Source organism: Ceratosolen solmsi, unplaced genomic scaffold (genome assembly GCF_000503995.2).
Source record: "Ceratosolen solmsi marchali unplaced genomic scaffold, CerSol_1.0 scaffold10, whole genome shotgun sequence".
NCBI classification, from domain to species: domain Eukaryota; kingdom Metazoa; phylum Arthropoda; class Insecta; order Hymenoptera; family Agaonidae; genus Ceratosolen; species Ceratosolen solmsi.
The window spans coordinates 26,133,885-26,149,101 of NW_011948412.1; the positions used below are offsets into that span (position 1 = coordinate 26,133,885).

Below are 15,217 nucleotides of genomic sequence, written 5' to 3' on the forward strand. Positions count from 1 at the left end.
TAATAATAAATAATATAAAACTCTTAATGCTTGAACTTCACATTTAATATGATCATGCATAATTAATGCTTGTCATGCAACACTATCGCTAACAGATATTAACGTATATTATGCGTAAAAGACGAGAACATTACCGTTTACTCTTGTAAGTTTTTAAGAATCGACTTTCCATGCATTGTATTCAGTCAGTTAGTGGGGATGTTTTATGTTTTAATTTTTTGCCTTAATTTGATACATGTATATGTTGCAGAAAGGTTAATGTAATCACTTTACAAAGGTCACAATGCCTTTTAGTTCTGAAATAGAAAATCTAAGATGAAAAGAAAAATAATGGATTCGGAGGTTAGAGATAACGATGTTTATGGCCTCATCGGTCAGTTATGCAAAAGTTTATTCTATAAACATTATCAGGTTGAAGAACACCCTTATCTGCCTCCACACATCAATAACAAGCATTTGCAGAAACTCAAATCTAAAGCTTATGAGATATTACTAAAAAAGTCTAGTCAAAATTACGGTAAATCTTAATCATTTTTAATTATTTATTAAAAAATCTTACTACAGTTACTTATTCTTGCATTTTGTTTATCTGCTGTAAATTAATTTTTATCAAATCCAGCAAATCTCCTTTATTTAAATTTTAATTTCTTAAGTGACTTCCAAGCTACGTATAAGATATTATAAAGGTAGCATTTTTACTTTTATTTATAAGTAATACAATAAAAATAATATAATAAATTTTATAGTTATTTATTTTATTAAAATATTGAATCATGAATTAATATTACTTTTACACTTGTAGTAAACAATAACAAGTCATGTGATCCAATATTAGAATTATTGAAACATGCATTTGTCATAAAAGTAGGAGCGGGTTTGATTTCACAAGCTACAGAACTAGAAAGATATTTAGATGAATTTATAGATAGTGGATTGGAACCAAACACCACGACCTATTCTACTTTGCAATTTTTAAATGAATTAAAATTGATTAAATCTCAAGATGATTACTGTATGGTAGGTATAAAAAATATTGGTATATAAACTATAATTTAATTAATCAATTATATTTTAGGATATTTTTCATTACGGAAAATCACATCCATTACTTCCAGAAGTAATTTATAATAAAGGAGAAGTTCCACCTTTTCAAATATATCCAATTGAATCATTCTTTTTACCAAAAAAATTTGAATCAAATCTTAAATTAGAACGTGATAGTTTTACTAAGTATAGCACAGCTGAGCCAGGAAGTAAATTATCACTACTTGGTCTATTTACATCAGCATCAAATTCCAATATACAGAATATGAGGTAATTTATTTTTTATGTAAAATAAGTTATAATTTAATGGTAAAAAATAAACTTTTAAATAATATATATTGTTATAAATTTTCTCTATTTATATATAATTTTTTTCGATTTTTTAATTTATGCTATAATGTTACATTTTAACTATTAACTATTTGTTTTTATAGATATAATAGTGATTCAGTGATATCAAACATATCAAGAAACATAACTAGCCTTAATGGCAATAATTTAATAATCCATTCTTCTTTACCACAAATAAAAGTAAGAATTAACACATTGTATAATATAAAATACTTTAAAATTGAATAATTAAATAATATTTTAAATTACATAATTTTTTATTATTTTCATCAGGATATAACTAAAGTAAATGAACAAATTCCAATTTATAAAGAAGAAATTGCTAAAACGAAATTTATACATTGTGATAAAAGTGAAACTGAACTTTATGAAATTAAGAAACAGGAAAGTCAAGAACTAGTGAAGAATTTAGATAAAATATGGGAAAATATGGACAAAACATCACCTCTATCAAACCACAGAACTTGGGAAACTTTAGGCAAATCTGAACCACCTAAAGAACCTCCATTTATTTCAGAATCAATTGAAGCTACATTACATTTAATGAATATTATACATGATAACATATTACCAAATAAAGTTTGTCATTTACTTTAAAAAATTAATAAAATAATAAAATATATATTTTACATGTATGTAATAATAGTAAATTTTTAGATTGCTGCAAATTATGTAATTACTGAAATTTCTAGTAAAGAATTTATAAATAATGTCAAACTTCTACTACTTGGAGTTGAATCTAATACCTTTATTTACAATTCATCGGTATGTATAATATTTATTGGTACAATAAATACTTTTCAAATTTTTAGTATTATAATATTTTTGTAGACTGGCTTTGAATTGAAAAAAAATATAGCAATAAATAGTATAAGCACAGGAACTCTGGAAAATCTGAGTTACGAGATTATTCATTGGGGTACCTCTTTTAAAAATCTTTCTATTCTTATTGCTACTGATAAAAAAAGTGGAAAACTACAGATAGAAGGGTTAATCTTTAAGGTAATATTAATAAAATAAAATGTTTATTAGTAAATTTAATAATAAATTTTTTAAATTATGTAGGCACTTTGTAGTAGTATAAAAGAATTTCTACTCTTTTATCATGCCGCCATTCTCCGAGTTTCAATAGTTGAAGATGGAAATATAGGGTTGTTGAAATTCTTAAATAGAGTAAGACCATTAGGTAATTTAATTAATAAAGTGGCAAGATTTTGTCGCTGTGATAATCAAATATTAACTTCGCTGGGCGAAGGTATTGGTATTTTAACACATATTTATAAAGAAGTAACAAGAGTTACAGAACAAAATGTTGCCTTAGTTTATTATTCAACTTTAAAAACCTGTTGTGAAGTCTATTTTCGGTTAGTATAGATTAAATATTCATTTTATTTACTTATTTTATTGAATTCTTTCTGTACATCTCACATTGCCTTGATAAAATAAACAATTTAAATTACATAGTTACATTGAATCATTCCTTATTAAACTAATTAAAAAAATTATTTTTATTATTATAGCTTTCTACAACGTTGGATTTTTGAAGGAGAATGCACAGACATTTATGAAGAATTTATTATAAAAGTGAGAACACAATATCTTCGAATTCGAGGCCATCGATTCTGGACAAGAGCTTTCGGTATTAATCAGAAATCGGTACCTGGATTCTTATCCGAATTGACGGATTCAATTTTACAATGTGGAAAAGCTGTAGCTTTATTAAGAATATGTAATCCTAAAGTTCGTATATAAATATAATAGTTGTTCACTTTGCATTAAAGTAAATTATTTCACATTAAATTATCATAATTATTTTAATTATTGCATGCACATAATAAAAATATTTTATTGAAATTAAAAGTTAGCTTACTTATTTTTAAATAATTTAATTATATATATGGAGTATAAGGAAGTTTTAAATTAAGATTAACCAGTGATTTTAATATTTTAATTTTTTTCAAGCTTCAAACGGAATTTGCTACAACTAATATAAAGAAATTATTTATTTGTTAATGCATTTGTAATTATATATGATGTATATCTTTAAGAACGGTAATAATTAAATTATATTGAATTATATTCAGAATCCATTGTGTCAAGTCTCAGCCTCTAGTCAACCACAAATTCGCGTTTGTTTGAGTGTGGGTATGTTAATAGAGCAAGCTAAATTCTATGAGGAATATATAATCAAAGGAGAAATTGAACAAGGTGAAAAAGTATCGTTATGTTCTGCAATTCAAGAAGAAAAAGAAACAGAGAAAAGAAGAGCTGAACTCGTGATTGAAGCACAAAAAGATACTTTATTAAGATTAAAAAGTAAGCCTATGAATTTAAAGCATTTTTTATTCTTATCTTAAACAAAAATTTAACAAAAAATTAAGAAAGTTTACTATCTTTGTGATATTGTAGAAGAACGAGAAGATGCTATTAAACAAATTATAAAAGAGAAAAATCAACTTCTAGAGCAGTTGAAAGATCAAGCTGAAGAAGCTGCTAATAGAAAGGAAAGAGACCGAATTGCAGAATTAAATTCTGATAAAGTGTTTTTAAAAAATGCTTTAAAGCAGGAAGAAGAAGCTAAACTTATTGAGAGAGCAGAAAGGTATTTTATATATTTATAATATAAAATAAAAATAAATAAGAAAAATCGATTTTCTTTAAGTCATTTATATTTATAGAGAAAATACTATAAAGTATTACAACGAATTAGCAGAGGAAGCGAATAGACGTCGTATTCATGCAAGCTGGCGAATACGTAGAATGAAGCTATTTGATGAAAGAATCTTGGCTATATCCGATTTGCAGCGAGAATTTGCCACTACACCAGATAAATTCGAACCACTTGCTCACTTTGATAGTACTAAAAAAGAAGAGCAAAAAATAAATGAAGAGGTTATAAAAAATCAAAGATTTGAAGAAACTGTAATGTTGAAAGAGAACAATAATGATTCAGAAAAAGAAAGAAATCTAAATACAAATAATCTTTCTATTTCTATACCTCTTGATAGTACACAAATAACAGTAGTTCTGAATACAGATGAAAATAGTAATCCCACAACTATAAAAATTGACGAATCTAATTTCGAAATTAAAAGTATGGTTACTTCTATTACAGAGAAACAAAATATTAATTCACCAGATAAAACTATTAGCAAACAAAATACAATAAAAGCAGTGCGACCAAATATACTTGAAATTCCTGGAACAACTTGTACGAAGAATTTAAAGGATCTTGACAGACTTGATGGTTTCAAAACAATTCAAGCTACTTGTATTGAAAACACAGCTCTTAATTTATTAAATCTCACAAAAACTGATAACATGACAGAAGCACAACGCAACAAGTTAAAAGTTCTGCAACAGGAATACGGAGTCTCACCAAATAACAATAAAACTAATATACTCGTGTCTATGGACAATTCTGAAAATCAACCTAAAATGTCAGAGATTCAAATAAATAGATTGAGAAATACTAATCATCTAATCGATTTAAATTGGGATAATGTTGAGGCGGCAACACGTCATATAAAAGATGAAGGTACTATCTTTTTTAAGTATTTATTCAAAATTTAATAACTTTAGATACAAATATTATGAATAAAATATTTTAATATTTATTATTTATTATAGTATTTATTATATATTTAATATAATTAAAGTAAAGTAAAAATGTCATGTTTTATAAACATATTTTATATTAAAAAAATATTGGCTCCATAAAATCATTATAACTTAAGTGTTTACAAATAAATTTATTTGTATTTCCTTCTAAATCAAGATTGCTTAAATGAACCAAGGACAGAGATTCAAATTAATCGATTGAGAAATACGCAGCATCTCACCCATTTGAATTGGAATGATCCACAAGCAAGTGAAACGGTAGAGAAACCATTATTAACAGAGGCCCAACTAAATAGAAACAAAATTATGTCACATTTTTACAATCGGATGGAGGATCTCGAACCTGTCTCTGCGAAAACAGAAAATTTGACTGAATGGCAGAAAAATAGAAATCGGAATATGGCTCACAATACCGATCAATTTGATTTTGAAATAAACAGATTTGTTGATAATGAGCCAGCAAAAGAAACACCTATGTCAACTACAACCGACCATTTCACTGCTTCAACCTATAGTAGTTCTATACCAATACAGAGTTGCGAGAATACTCCGTTTTCTGAAATTACAAATCACAGGTGTGAATTTTTATAGTATATAATTTTATTAGAAACTTGATATTGTTTCATATAAATTAATTGATCCTCATATTTTTTAAAAATATGTTTGAAACTTAGGACAAATTTTAATTATAAAGCATGAAATTATTTGAGCAAATTGTCATAAAAAATGTACGCTAATTATTTGATTTCTCTGAAAGTAATTTAATTTGCATTTATAAAGTTCCATTTATTTATAAATATAACTATTTATTTTAATTATACATTGACTATTTTGTTTCAATTTTTTTTTCTATTTTTGGGTACATTGTTTTACCTTCAAAGAACTTACGATATTTTGATAAAATTAAATATTTTACTATTTAAAAATATATATTTTTGCAATTTAAATATAATTTAACTATATTAAAATAAAACGATAAAAATATTTTCGTTACGACTCAATATGAAGGAGCAACTTATTAAAGAATATATTAAAATTTGTAGTGACATACTTTTTGCTAAATCATCAAATGAAATGTCAACAGAAGATTTATCACAATATCAAAGCTCCAAATATTTCCAAAGTTCTCCAGTATTTCCAAACTTCATCGGGCTTGATTCCACCCCAAATACACCATCTATTGAAACTCAACAACTAACTGTTGATGATGTTGAGATGATTGATACAACATCCCTACAAGTATACCTGGAGAAATCTGTTATGATACCACTAACGGCACAAAGTCGTCTTGTAAATAGTGCTATAATTAAGGTAACAGTCGAAAAATACTTTTTACTTAATAGAATAAATAATCATTACAGTAATACTTTTGCAGTACCTATTAACTGAACATAATATGCTCTCTCATCTGCACAGTTTGCGTAGCTATTTCTTTTTACTTAATGGTGAATTTGCTAAAACTCTTATGCAGTCATTATTTACAAAGCTGTACGAAGTAACAACTCCCAGTGAACTTCTCAATTCATCAACTTTAACGAACTTTTTAGAAAAAGCACTTGTTAGTTCGCTTAGCAGTACTTATGCTAATTCTGAATTATTGAGTCTTTCGGCTTTAAATATACCAACGCACTTACAGGTATTGTATAAACATGTCTACGAAAAATTCATTTTAATAAAATAAAGAAAAGTAAATTCTTAAATTTTTCTTGATAACAATTATAAAATGAATATTCGATAGGATATATTTTATAATAATTGATTTTATTATTCATTTTAGACTTCGAACCCCGAAATACTTAGTTGTTTGTCATTAAATTATAAAATTTCATGGCCTTTAAATATAATATTTAACGATATGGTTATGTTACAATATAGTAAAGTATTTAAATTTTTGCTAATGGTTGGTCGTGTTCTGTGGGTACTACAAGAAGATTTTCAAATTTTAAAAATCGAAAGAAAAGCCTCTATTACAAAAAATCACCATAAAGTAAGTTTTATAATTTATAAATGAAAATTTTATAATTATTAAATATTGTTAGTAAATTTATTTATATAACTACAGATGTAATATTTCTATAAATTCATATTAATTGATAATTTTTATGAATCAGCTTCAGTTTTAAAAATTACATTTAATGAATAAATTAAATTAATTTATTTAATCAGAATTGTGAATATTTACAAACTAAATGCATTTAATACAGTTATAAAATATTAGCTGCAGATGCAAAACGTAATTGAATCAATACAAGCAATTAATTGAAAATATTTTTAAAATTATTAAATATATACTTTGCAATGTTTTTGTATGTAAAACAAATTGTTTAAAATATTTATTAGAATTGAAAGTGTGCATTAGATTCTAGTACAAATTCTGTTTCATAAATGATTTTCGTAAAATATATACTCTAATTTGTATACATATCTTGTTTCTAAGACATTCAAGCAAGTGATAAAAGTGATCTATTAAATATATTTAATAAGATCATTAAGTAAATGAAATAAATTGGATATTTGAGTATTAGAATATTTGGACAATTCTTTTTAAAAGTTTAAAAAAAACGCGATTGAGTTTATAAATATCGATCAAATAAATATCGTAAGCAATATTTAATTTGACAACTTATAAATTTGCCAAATGTGAAAATGTACCAAATTTCAAATTTATAATAAAATATCTAAAATCGTAATAAAATGCTTTATGTCAATCTAAATTGAAAATATTAGCATTGAATTCATATATTGTATTAAAAAAATTATATTGCAAATTTTTTCCACTTTTAGCTCCAATTGTACAGGCATTCAATGATGCAATTTATGAATGCACTGCATACATACCTAACTTGCAGTGTTTTGCATGCCAGCTGGTCAGAATTTGAAAAGAAATTAGAAAACACAATGACTCTTGAAGAAGTGCATGATACTCATATCAGTTACATAAAAAAGATTTTATCAAGGTAACACAATAATAAAATGCAGATCAATATTTTGTTTAATTTTAAAATATTTTATAATAAATGCGTATATAAGCATATGGGCATTTCAATTCCTAATAAACTACATGTAATTATTTTATACAAGGCTTTCAACAGTATCTAGTTTATTTTAAAATAAAAAAATAGTTTTCAATAAGATATATTCTATGAAGTCAGAACGAATTATATTCAATATTTTTCAATTAATTTTTCAAAATAGTATTCTAATTAAATGATAGTCCTAATATATTTATTGAGGACTTGATATAATTATCCATTATTAGTATTATTAATATTATTGCTACTATTATTATTATTATTGTTTCTATTATTACTGTTATTATTCTTCTTCTTCTTATTATTATTATTAATATATGTTAATCTTTATAAATTTGTTTCATTAATTTATGAACCTTAATTTAATTTCCGAGATTTATTATAGGTGTATGCTGAATCTCAGAGGTGAAAAGATGCGCACGTGCCTATGCAATATCTTCAAAGTTGTTCTTAAATTTCACAATCGAATAAAGACGCAGAACTGGAACGAATCAAAGTCGGCCGGTCCGAATTACGAGAATCTCGAGAAGATGTATATAGCTTTCAGTGAACAAAGAGCTTACCTGGCCCACGTGGCGGAGAAATTAGCAAATACCGGCTATCAACCTCATTTGATGCAATTTTTGCATGCGCTAAATATAAATCACCGCTACAATTTTACTTCGCAAAAGTAGATTCCTATATTTTTTTAAACAGTTTATTAGACTAAAAATAGTATACTTTGAAAATTTAAAGCCTTTTTAAATTTTACGGTTTATTTCAACGAAATAAGCAATTAAAATTACGTGATTATATAGCAATTTAGTATTTGCGTCGGCAACTGTATTTTCAATTGCAAATGTATGGATATCATTATTTTTTTAGCACATAATGTAAAAGTATTATTATTCATTTAATTTTATTTAATTTTCCTTTCTATTTTTCAAATTCTATTTCAATAATAAGAATAAAATTAGAATTAAGAATTAAAATTAAAATTTCAGCAAAAAAAAAACTTTACGTTTCCTCAAATATCAAATAAATCAGATTAAAATATTAGCATTCTTTTAATTTGATAATTATTTATAATTATAAACTTGATATAGCTTGCTTCTTATTTTAAAACAAAAAATAATGGTTCAAATTATAATTTGGTCAAGTGTAGATTAAATAGTATACTAAATAATTTAAAAAATGTTAATTTTTTAAAAATTCCAATTTACTTATTTGAAATATTGAATTTATATAATTATTAAATGTATACATTTCAATATAATTGTAAATATATGTAATTTAACTTTGATAAGAAAACAAATTATTTTATAAATACATTATTTTACAATATTTAAATTTTTGCATCCACATTATATGTAGTATATCTTTTTTAGGTAATGTAACTGAGAAGTACAATTGCAAAAGAAATTAAATTAAAGATTAGAATCTTCCAAGTACTAAAAGCGTTAACTAATCTTTAACGATTAACTATTAAAAGGCACATTTCTGTATGTTTAGATTTTTTAATTTTATTAAACTATAGTGATGAATTTGTCGTAATTTTTGTCATTGAATATTATCTGGCGAATATATGAGAATGCATATTTTGTATTTTCCAATGAAACTTCTTTAAATATATAGATTGAGATAGATAGCATCGATTGTTTTAATTATCATTAATTTATTATTGTTGAAGATGTTCAAAAATATATTTTATAATAATGTAAAATGTGTCAGTTGATTAAATATCGAATGTGTATATAATTATATTTTCAATTTTTTTTTCAGAACCATGAATTATAGTTACATAAAAATGTATAAAATTGATCAATTCTTTTCAATATAGAACATGAATTAATATTTTAATTACTATTTTTAGATCATTTGGCTTATTTAAATACAAGTATAGTAATTACAAGGAGCTATATTTATTTATAAAGAGTTAATAAAATATTTCATTATTATAGCTGTTATGTATTATTAAAAGATCACATTAATTTTTTAAATTATCAAATACCACATCAGTAAATCTACATAAGAATTTTATTTATACGTGTTTATTTCCACTCAAATTAAAAATTTCTAATCAATTAATTTACTTCAAACGTAATAAAAGTTTAATAAATTTTGATTAAAAACTTACTAATAATATGTATTAAATTATTCAATTAAATCAAGTATTAAATTTTATTGTATTTTTTACACGAATATTATAGTGAGGTAAACTATTCAGTAATCTAAATTGTTTAACCTATATATTTATTAGTACAAAATGTTTATGAATTACGTGTTTACTGTTAATTGGTAATGTCACAGTCATAAATTTAAATTGATGCATAGATTATCGATATGGCTTAATATTAGTTACCCTATTTTTCTGGGCATATATAAAGATTTTGATCAGATTGGCAGTTTTTAGTGTTTTTGCATATCTGTTTATATATATATGTGTGTGTACATATTGTCATGTAAACATGAAATATGTAAATTTTTCTCTTACTTTTTCGTAAATATAAATTTAATGTAGCCTATACTACGGAGTCATTCTCCACTTGTTTATGAAATTGAATGTACCATTTATTTCATGTGAATTGAATGTACTTCATTATTCCGATAGTAACATGTTACGCAAAGTAATTTTTGATAAGGTAGACGAAAGCCGAAAAAAAAATTCAGATGTAAAAATAAACGAGAAAGAGAGAGAGAAAAATAATGAGAGAGACAGATGTTAAGGTCGTTTTTATCTTTCCATTTCTATAAATTTACAATACGAATTCCGACGGACAAACGTAATAGAAATTTAAACGCAAAAGAAAAAGATAGGTAGAGGTGTACATTGTATGTATTCTCTTTCTCCCTTAGACTTATTCATACATACATATGGTGCACGAATGCATTTAAACATATGCGAATATTTAAGCCAGGGACTTTTGACAAGATAGAACTACCGATGGCAAAAGTGCTATCAGTGCCGTACGGCCATATTGGCAACTTGTGACTGTTCACCGCCGCAATCGTTCGGTACGGGGAGAAATAAATCTATCTTTCGTTAGTCCTTCCTGTGTCTAAACGAAAACCAACTGGTAGTGAGGACAGAAAATTGCACTTTCTCGATCATTTAATAATTATTTCTTTAATTATGCCGTGGACAGTGCTGGTGAGAATATAACGCGAACGTGTTTCTGGTCGCTCGCGCCAGGTTATACCATAAGAAAATCGAAAAGTCAATTTTCTCTTTAGAGCTTTAAAATGGTAAGTAGGCACATTTTTCATCTTATTTATGGCCTTTTTATACCCGTATAGAGCGTGTTTCATTGAAAGTCGTTAATTTTTAACTATAGAGCTTCTTTGGGTTTGGCCAATCTGCAGATATTGAGATTACACTTGATGGTGCAGACACCAGGAAGACTGCAGATATTAAGTCTGAAGATGGAAAAAAAGAAAGGCATTTGTTATATCTTGATGGAGAAACAGTCTCTGGCAAGGTAAGTCAAGTTGTTATGCTTCAGTGTAAACTAGAACGATATATAAAATAAACCTCTTTAGTCGAATATTTAATTATATCTAATAAGAAAGAATGTATATCTATTAAACAATAATTGACATATAAACATACTTGTATACATGGACATATGTAAATTATTTACAATAATAAAGGAAGTAACAAAGATATCAAATAATTTTGAATTTAATATAAATATTGATAAAGTTTATTCATTATATTTAATCATATTTAAAATTGTCTTTGTTAAAATTTAATAAAAATTGTTTCTTTTTATTTTATTTCTAAATCTAGTATATAACTATATGCTGTACAAATGTAAAAGAAAAATACAGTCGATGTATAATGTTTAAGAATTATTTAATTAGCTATAAGATATATTAGAATAATATGAAATAATTAATAGTTATTTCCTTGTTATATATATGTTGTTAACGATATAAATTTTTTTAAAAATCAGTATTTTTTTAATATATTTTTTATTTGTAAGTTTTGATAGTTTTTAATAATAAAATTAATTTTTATTTCTTAGATAAATATTAGTCTGAGAAAAGCAGGAAAATTGGAACATCAAGGTGTTAAAGTTGAGTTTATTGGACAGATAGAACTTTACTATGACAGGGGTAATCATCATGAATTCAGTAGTTTAGTTAAGGAACTTGCAAGGCCTGGTGAACTTACGCATAATACCACATATGAATTTGAATTTGCTAATGTGGAAAAATCTTTTGAAAGCTATACAGGATCAAATGTGCGACTAAGATATTTTCTTAGAGTAACAATTGTTAGAAGACTGAGCGATATTGTTAAAGAACTGGAGCTTGTTGTACATACTCTTAGTTCTTATCCAGACATGAATAATCCCATTAAAATGGAAGTTGGAATTGAAGACTGTTTGCATATCGAATTTGAATATAATAAAAGCAAGTAAGGATCTATTAATTGATTATAAAAATAAATATTTTTGTTAAAATTCTGTTAATATATTTCATTACTAAAATGTCAAGATTATTAATTATCATGTTCCAGTTTACAATGATAAGAGTATATGCAAACAATTGACTATGAATATAATTTAATAATTAATTTTTGTTACCTTATAGATATCATTTAAAAGATGTTATAGTTGGAAAAATTTACTTCTTATTGGTCAGAATTAAGATCAAACACATGGAAATAGCAATTATTAAACGAGAGACAACAGGTTCTGGTTAGTTGTTATACATTTTTTATTAATTAATAAAATTTGACTAAATTTTATATTTATGTACCCATACACACAAATGCCCATGCGCACCCATTTATAATAGAAAAACAATGAATATAACTTATAATGAATAAATATTAAAGAATATTGCAAATATTTTTTTCATTTTTACTCAAAATATTTTTTACAGGACCTCATACATTCATGGAAAACGAAACTATAGCAAAATATGAGATAATGGATGGTGCACCAGTGAAGGGAGAGTCTATTCCAATTAGAGTATTTTTAGCAGGTTATGACTTAGCACCAACAATGCGAGATATTAACAAGAAATTCAGTGTGAGATATTACCTCAATTTAGTCCTTATGGATGAAGAAGATCGAAGATACTTCAAACAACAGGTTGTTTTTCATTTTATATTCTATATTTTTATGTTAATTAATGGAAACACATCCTGAAAATCTATTCAATTTTATCAAGAACACAAATTTGGTATTTAAAAAAAAATTTGTTCCATGATTAAAATCAAATTATGTTTATATTAAATATATAATTAAAATACAATAAATCATAGTTAATATAGGAATCTACTTAATGTAAAAATTGCAAAAAAATTCTATTTACTTTGTAATGCAAAATTGATGTTGACATGTTACGTTATCATTTTTCATTTTTATAACAAATATATCTATTTAATTATTTTCTAAGATATTGAAGAAAATTTTTATTCAAATGAATGTTTCAAAATTAAATGATAGTTTTGAGTAAGCATCAAGTAAAACATTTATATTTACATAAATACTTTTAAGGTTTAGATATATATATGTTTAAATGAGTATCTTTTAATGTTTGATACTTTTATAAATTAATAGAATTTTATGGCAATTGTATATAACAATTATAATGTAAAAAGTTAACTTAATATGTCTGTTAAATTTTGATTAATTTTTTGCCCTAAATAGCATCATAAGTTTTATATATTTTTAATTCACAATGGGTATTGATTTTGTAATTTTCTTATATTTTAAAAATATTATTTATTAAAAAAATATATTATAAAAATACAATTGTGTAATAGGATCAAATTCTATAATGTCTGATTATTAACTTAAAATTAAATTTTTCTGTCGCAGGAAATTACACTTTGGCGGAAGGGTGAAAAAAGCAGAAAACCACAGTCGGCTTCACCTCATTTACCGTCACACTTAGTTTCTGCGGAGACAGGCTTTCCTCAGGGTGCTGCCCAAAACGGACCACCCTTCCAAACACCAGCGCAGGAGCCGTCGGAAAATCTAGCCCAGTATGATGACCCAGAAACATTAGAGCAACCTCAATCCCATCAGTCACACGCCCCAATTGAGGGCATGACGCGAGAAGAGGGGGATGGTGAAGGTGAAAAGGACTTAAGCCCTGAGAGCCAGTGAGAATTTGGAATGAGATAATAAGAAAGTGTGCGAAATATAAGGAATCGAGTTGTTGTATGGACACAAGCGAAATGTGAGTTGTACGTGTTTTCGTGCGTGGGTAATAAGAAGCCACTGACAGACGTTTTGAGGTTAGAATGTCAATAGCAAGGAGGAAACTTGCTTTATTTATCTTGATTATATAGAAGTTCGAACTTTAATGTATACATCAGGCTTCATATGTGAAGTCAATATCAACAATTACATTTGGCTTACATTTGTGAAACATCGACAATGAGACACTACGAATACATAGCAAATTTTGGTTTTTATTCTTGTATGATTATACTTCTCAGGTGATATATTCTTGATGTACCTGAGAAATTTTTTAAATATCGTATTTGCTTAATTCACTAATATTAATTAATGTATTAAGAAAAGCCGTCTTTGATATTTGTTTTATATATCAATTTATTACTGTTATTGTACTCTGATTAAATTAAAAAATATGTGAAATTATGTTTTTATATAAAATCGAGAAACGTATAGCTGTAGATTATTATATGATGTATAATAATAAATATTAAATATTTTTTAATGAAATTTGAAAGATACATTTGAATCATAGTACGTGAAATCTACATTAAATGCACAATACTTGAATGATACACTTAATTTACAATACTTGATAAATAAATTGAATGGCATTATCTTTTTAAATATAACCATGTCTAAAATATAGTAAATATAGATTGACTATTTGAAAATAATATGAAAGAATGAGATAAATAGCTAACAGATATATTGTAAGTTTCTATTCAAATTTGTAATATATATAAGCTTATGAATTACAATGTTGAATATAATTCACTATTAGTTTATATAATGAATCATAACGAATTAAATTATATAAGCAATTTACTAGTGATAAAGTTATTAAACTAATAATGACTTTTATCTTTTATTTATTAATTTTCAGCAATATAATATGACAAAAATTATATAATTTATTGAAAAACCAAACGCATGTATCATGTCTCTTTCTTATTGCTTTATAATCAAAATATATGAAGTTAAAGTTAT

General features: G+C 25.2%; 2 protein-coding genes across 2 annotated transcripts; both read left to right on the forward strand.

Annotated features, from left to right (window-relative positions):
• The first annotated feature begins 192 nt into the window (after positions 1 to 192).
• On the forward strand, positions 193 to 8,760 carry Grip163 (gamma-tubulin complex component 6). The gene is made up of 18 exons (XM_011504958.1): positions 193 to 517; positions 803 to 1,017; positions 1,076 to 1,314; positions 1,479 to 1,575; positions 1,669 to 1,974; positions 2,053 to 2,160; positions 2,227 to 2,397; positions 2,461 to 2,759; positions 2,916 to 3,135; positions 3,480 to 3,711; positions 3,805 to 3,997; positions 4,074 to 4,933; positions 5,174 to 5,591; positions 6,060 to 6,327; positions 6,392 to 6,652; positions 6,794 to 7,003; positions 7,801 to 7,973; positions 8,434 to 8,760. Exons 1-18 carry the CDS (start codon positions 316 to 318, stop codon positions 8,720 to 8,722), a joined length of 4,761 nt encoding a protein of 1,586 aa, XP_011503260.1. The 5' UTR covers positions 193 to 315; the 3' UTR covers positions 8,723 to 8,760.
• A 2,040-nt stretch (positions 8,761 to 10,800) lies between these two features.
• Positions 10,801 to 14,574, forward strand: Vps26 (vacuolar protein sorting 26). Its single transcript, XM_011501033.1, has 6 exons — positions 10,801 to 11,273; positions 11,363 to 11,506; positions 12,056 to 12,450; positions 12,627 to 12,733; positions 12,921 to 13,132; positions 13,865 to 14,574. The coding sequence occupies exons 1-6, from the start codon at positions 11,271 to 11,273 to the stop codon at positions 14,153 to 14,155; spliced, it is 1,152 nt and encodes a 383-aa protein (XP_011499335.1). The 5' UTR covers positions 10,801 to 11,270; the 3' UTR covers positions 14,156 to 14,574.
• The last annotated feature ends 643 nt before the right edge of the window (positions 14,575 to 15,217 follow it).

Excerpts from the sequence above, each read along its gene's own strand:
- Grip163 (XM_011504958.1), top strand. The coding sequence starts at position 316 with ATGAAAAGAAAAATAATGGATTCGGAGGTTAGAGATAACGATGTTTAT. Across the intron at positions 518-802 it reads AAAGTCTAGTCAAAATTACG|TAAACAATAACAAGTCATGT; the intron begins GTAAATCTTAAT and ends TTACACTTGTAG. Across the intron at positions 4,934-5,173 it reads ACGTCATATAAAAGATGAAG|ATTGCTTAAATGAACCAAGG; the intron begins GTACTATCTTTT and ends TTCTAAATCAAG.
- Vps26 (XM_011501033.1), top strand. Across the intron at positions 11,507-12,055 it reads GAGAAACAGTCTCTGGCAAG|ATAAATATTAGTCTGAGAAA; the intron begins GTAAGTCAAGTT and ends TTTATTTCTTAG. Across the intron at positions 12,451-12,626 it reads TTTGAATATAATAAAAGCAA|ATATCATTTAAAAGATGTTA; the intron begins GTAAGGATCTAT and ends GTTACCTTATAG.